Source organism: Cajanus cajan, chromosome 8 (assembly GCF_000230855.2).
Source record: "Cajanus cajan strain Asha chromosome 8, NIPB_CcT2T_4, whole genome shotgun sequence".
In the NCBI taxonomy this organism is placed as follows: domain Eukaryota; kingdom Viridiplantae; phylum Streptophyta; class Magnoliopsida; order Fabales; family Fabaceae; genus Cajanus; species Cajanus cajan.
In genome coordinates this window covers 28103092-28107025 of record NC_138524.1, presented here as the reverse complement: position 1 = coordinate 28107025, position 3934 = coordinate 28103092, and the positions used below count along the sequence as shown (strand labels likewise).

The window sequence follows — 3934 nt, the reverse complement described above, 5'->3', positions numbered from 1 at the left end:
GAATTACTTGTTGAAAATGTTGAAAACTTTGGTTGAAGTAAACTAGTAGTTTGTTCATGTGCTTATTAAGAATTTTAGAAAATTGAATTTGTTCAAAGTTTTTCATAGCTAGCTTGAAGAATATATAGTGTTGTATTTAATTATAGTAGTATATTGGTATGATTTTTTGTATGTTTTGCATTGTGATAATTGTGAAGATAATTTTTTCCTTTTTTATATAGGTGAAAGGTGATAAATACATATTAGAAAAATTATGATAAAGAGTAAAAGAATTGATTCTTTTTTCAAGAGGAAGACTTGTCATAAAGATGAAAAAAATGCAACTTCTACGTCAAGTGAACTTGAGAAGTTTCCCAAGAATCAAAGAATTGAAGAAAATGATAAACAACTCTCAAAGGTTCCTAGAGTTACATATAATGAATTTGAAAATTCTTTGGAACGTGATCCGGGGAAACGCCCTCAAATTTGGCAATACCCATCAAATCAAATGGATGAGGTACGAAGGGCTTATCTAAAATGGGGTCCATATCAAATGCATTTAGAAAATTATCCTTTGTCTGGAAAAGAAGATCATCCAAGGAGGTTTCAATACACTTGGTTTAGCATATTTCCTTCATGGTTAGAGTATTCACTTTCAAAAGATGCTGCATATTGCTTGCCTTGCTATCTTTTTAGTAAAAAAACAAGCGGACGCCTTGGTTTAGATGTTTTCATTGCTACAGGTGATTGAATTTGAATTCTAATTGGTAATGAGTTGATTATCATCAACAAGTTTTAACTTTGTTGATTATTTTTTCTACAGGTTTTAAAAGTTGGAGGAAAGTTAATAATGGAAAGAATTGTGCTTTTCTTAAACACATTGGGAAGGATCCTTGCTCACCACCCAATAATGCAGTGAGAGCTTGTCAAGACTTGTTCAATCAAAATTGTCATATTAGGAATGTTTTTCATGTGCAAAGCTTAGATCAGATTATGAAGAATCGTTTGCGTCTCAAGACTTCAATTGATACGGTTCGTTATTTATCACTTCAAACTTTTGCTTTTAGAGGTCATGATGAAACTAGTGAATTAAGGAACCAAGGTAATTTTCTTGAGATGATAAAACACATTGCATCATACAATGATGAGATTGCAAAAGTTGTGTTGGAAAATGCTCCATATAATTCCAAATATACTTCCCATAAAATTCAAAAAGAGATATTGAATATTCTTTCTAGTAAAGTGAAAAATCATATTCGTGAGGAAGTTGGAGATCCTAAGTTTTGTATAATTGTTGATGAAGCTCGTGATGAATCAAAAAAGGAATAAATGGCTCTTATTTTGAGATTTGTTGATAAAAATGGTTTTATACAAGAGCGATTTTTTGATATTGTGCATATTTAAGACACTACGACATTAACTCTAAAGAATGAATTATGTTTTGTACTTTCTCGACATAATCTTAATGTTTCTAATATTCGTGGTCAAGGGTATGATGGTGCTAGTAATATGAGAGGAGAATGGAATGGATTACAGGCATTATTCTTAAATGATTGTCCTTATGTATATTATGTTCATTGTTTTGCTCATCGATTACAACTTGCCTTGGTTGCTGCATCAAGAGAAGTTATTCTAATTCATCAATTCTTTTCAAAATTGACTTTTATTGTGAATATTGTTTTCTCTTCTAGTAAGCGGCATGATGAGTTACAAGCTGCCAAGTTAGACGAAATTGCATATTTGTTAGATATTGATGAGCTTGAAAATGGTAAAGGGGCAAATCAAATTTGTACTTTGAAACGAGCTGGGGATACTCGTTGGAGCTCCCATTTCTCTTTTATTTGTAGCTTGATAAATATGTATGATGCAACTTGTTCTGTTTTAGAAAAAATTATTGTTGATGGATCTACTTATTCTCAATGTGGGGATGCGATAATGCTTACAAAAGTTTGACCTCATTTGAGTTTATATTGGTCTTGCATTTGATGAGAGAAATTATGGGGATAACAGATGTTCTTTGTCAAACTTTACAACAACAATCTCAGGATGTAGTTAATGCTATGCATTTAGTTCGTTCTACAAAAGAACGTATCCAAAACTTGAGAGAAGAAGGTTTGGATAAGTTGTTAAAAAATGTGACATCTTTTTGTGAAAAACATGATATTGAGATTCCTCAATTTAGTGCTTCTTATGTAGCAAGGCAAGGGCACTCTCGTCACCAAAAATATCATATTATAATGGGGCATTATTTGAGAGTTGAAATACTCTTTGTTACAATTGATAAGCAATTACAGGTGTTGAATTGTAGATTTAATGACCAGGCAATGGAGTTATTAACTCTAAGCATGACATTGGTTCCTAAGGATGCTTATAAAGCTTTCAATATTGAAAACATTTGCACTCTTGTAGACAAATATTATCCCATGGATTTCAGTGAATAGGAGAAAATTAATTTGCATTTCCAACTTCAACATTTCATTGTTGATGCTCGTCAAGATTCAAATTTGAAGAATTTATCAACAATGCAAGAGTTGTGTACATGTTTGGCAACAACAAAAAAGTCAAAAGTTTACTACTTGATTGATAGATTACTTCGTCTTATCATGACTCTTCCAATTTCTAGAGCTACAATTGAAATATCTTTTTTCTGCAATGAAAATAATCAAGACTAGGTTGAGAAATAAGATGGAAGCTGACTTTTTAGCAGATAGTATGATCGTTTATATTGAAAGGGATATTGCAACAAGTTTTAGTTCTGACTCAATTATTGAACATTTTAAGTCATCGAAAGAGCGAAGAGTAGTACTTTAACTAAAGGTAACTTCTGCTTATATTTATATTACTTTAAACTTTATGTTAGGCTTGCATTTAAAATTTTATATGTATATAATAATGTCAATATTTAATTTATGCAGCTGCTCCTGAATTTTGGCCCACCTAAAAGTAATTATTGGCTTTTGGATGATTCTTTTTGCTTGACTTGAATTGCACAATTTTGGGTATGCCGTGTGCAAGTGATACTATACAATACAAGTAGTTTGGGCTATGTTAAATATATTATTTTGGATCTCATAGGAGACAAGTGTACAACTTATCTTGGAGTTTACTTCAACTACTTTAAATTGCTTTATTCCAGGTAACTTTTGGCATTTAATGATAGTCTTTTATGATTATTTTATGAAATAACTAGTGAATGATAATACTTTTTCTTAGATTTCATTATTATACATGTTTATTTTGAGTAGAGAAAATGAGAAATTCTATTATTTTTTTAATTAGTAAAAAATTTAATTCATATATAAAAAAATTAATTTGGCACCTCCAAATTTTTTATCCAAGTTCTGCCACTATATATATATATATATATATATGTATATATAATTGTATTTGGCACATTTGATATTTTCTTCATTTGAATAAGTTGAATAAATCATTAACTTATATTTTTAATGATCAAAAGATTCATACTCAAATATATGAATTTAGGTTACATTTTTTTTAAGAAAGATAGATGCGTATTAGCATCACTATGTGGAAGAGGATCATAACTAAGTTAACATCTCACTCCATAACAATCATATGCTACACATTGTAAATACTAATAATAAAAAAAAAATGCAAGTAATACAGGTGGGAGGACCAAACCAAACCCACAACCAAAACAAACACTACTACAAGATGCATATTTTACATCGGTTCTCTAAAGGCATCTACATCGGTTCTAAAACCGATGTAGAATAGAGCGACGTAAAAAATGTATACATTTTTACATCGGTTCTGAAAAACCGATGTAGATTTAACCATAAATCTACATCGGTTCTCTGGAGAACCGATGTAAATTTATTCTTAAATCTACATCGGTTCTCCAAAAAATCGATGTAGATTTATGCTTAAATCTACATCGGTTGTCTAGAGAACCGATGTAGATTGCATTTAAAAAAAAATCATATTTATG

At 30.4% G+C, this 3934-nt stretch overlaps 1 protein-coding gene and 1 pseudogene across 1 annotated transcript; both read left to right on the top strand.

Moving 5' to 3' along the window:
• Positions 1 to 253: 253 nt before the first annotated feature.
• On the top strand, positions 254 to 1308 carry LOC145950374 (uncharacterized). The gene is made up of 2 exons (XM_083061464.1): positions 254 to 722; positions 803 to 1308. The coding sequence occupies exons 1-2, from the start codon at positions 254 to 256 to the stop codon at positions 1306 to 1308; spliced, it is 975 nt and encodes a 324-aa protein (XP_082917590.1).
• Positions 1309 to 1488: 180 nt separating this feature from the next.
• LOC145950373 (uncharacterized) lies at positions 1489 to 2790 on the top strand (annotated as a pseudogene).
• Positions 2791 to 3934: the final 1144 nt, after the last annotated feature.

Bases quoted from the DNA above. Each gene is read 5' to 3' on its own strand.
- LOC145950374 (XM_083061464.1), top strand. From the start codon at position 254: ATGATAAAGAGTAAAAGAATTGATTCTTTTTTCAAGAGGAAGACTTGT. The intron at 723-802 runs GTGATTGAATTT...TTTTTTCTACAG, and splicing joins AGATGTTTTCATTGCTACAG to GTTTTAAAAGTTGGAGGAAA.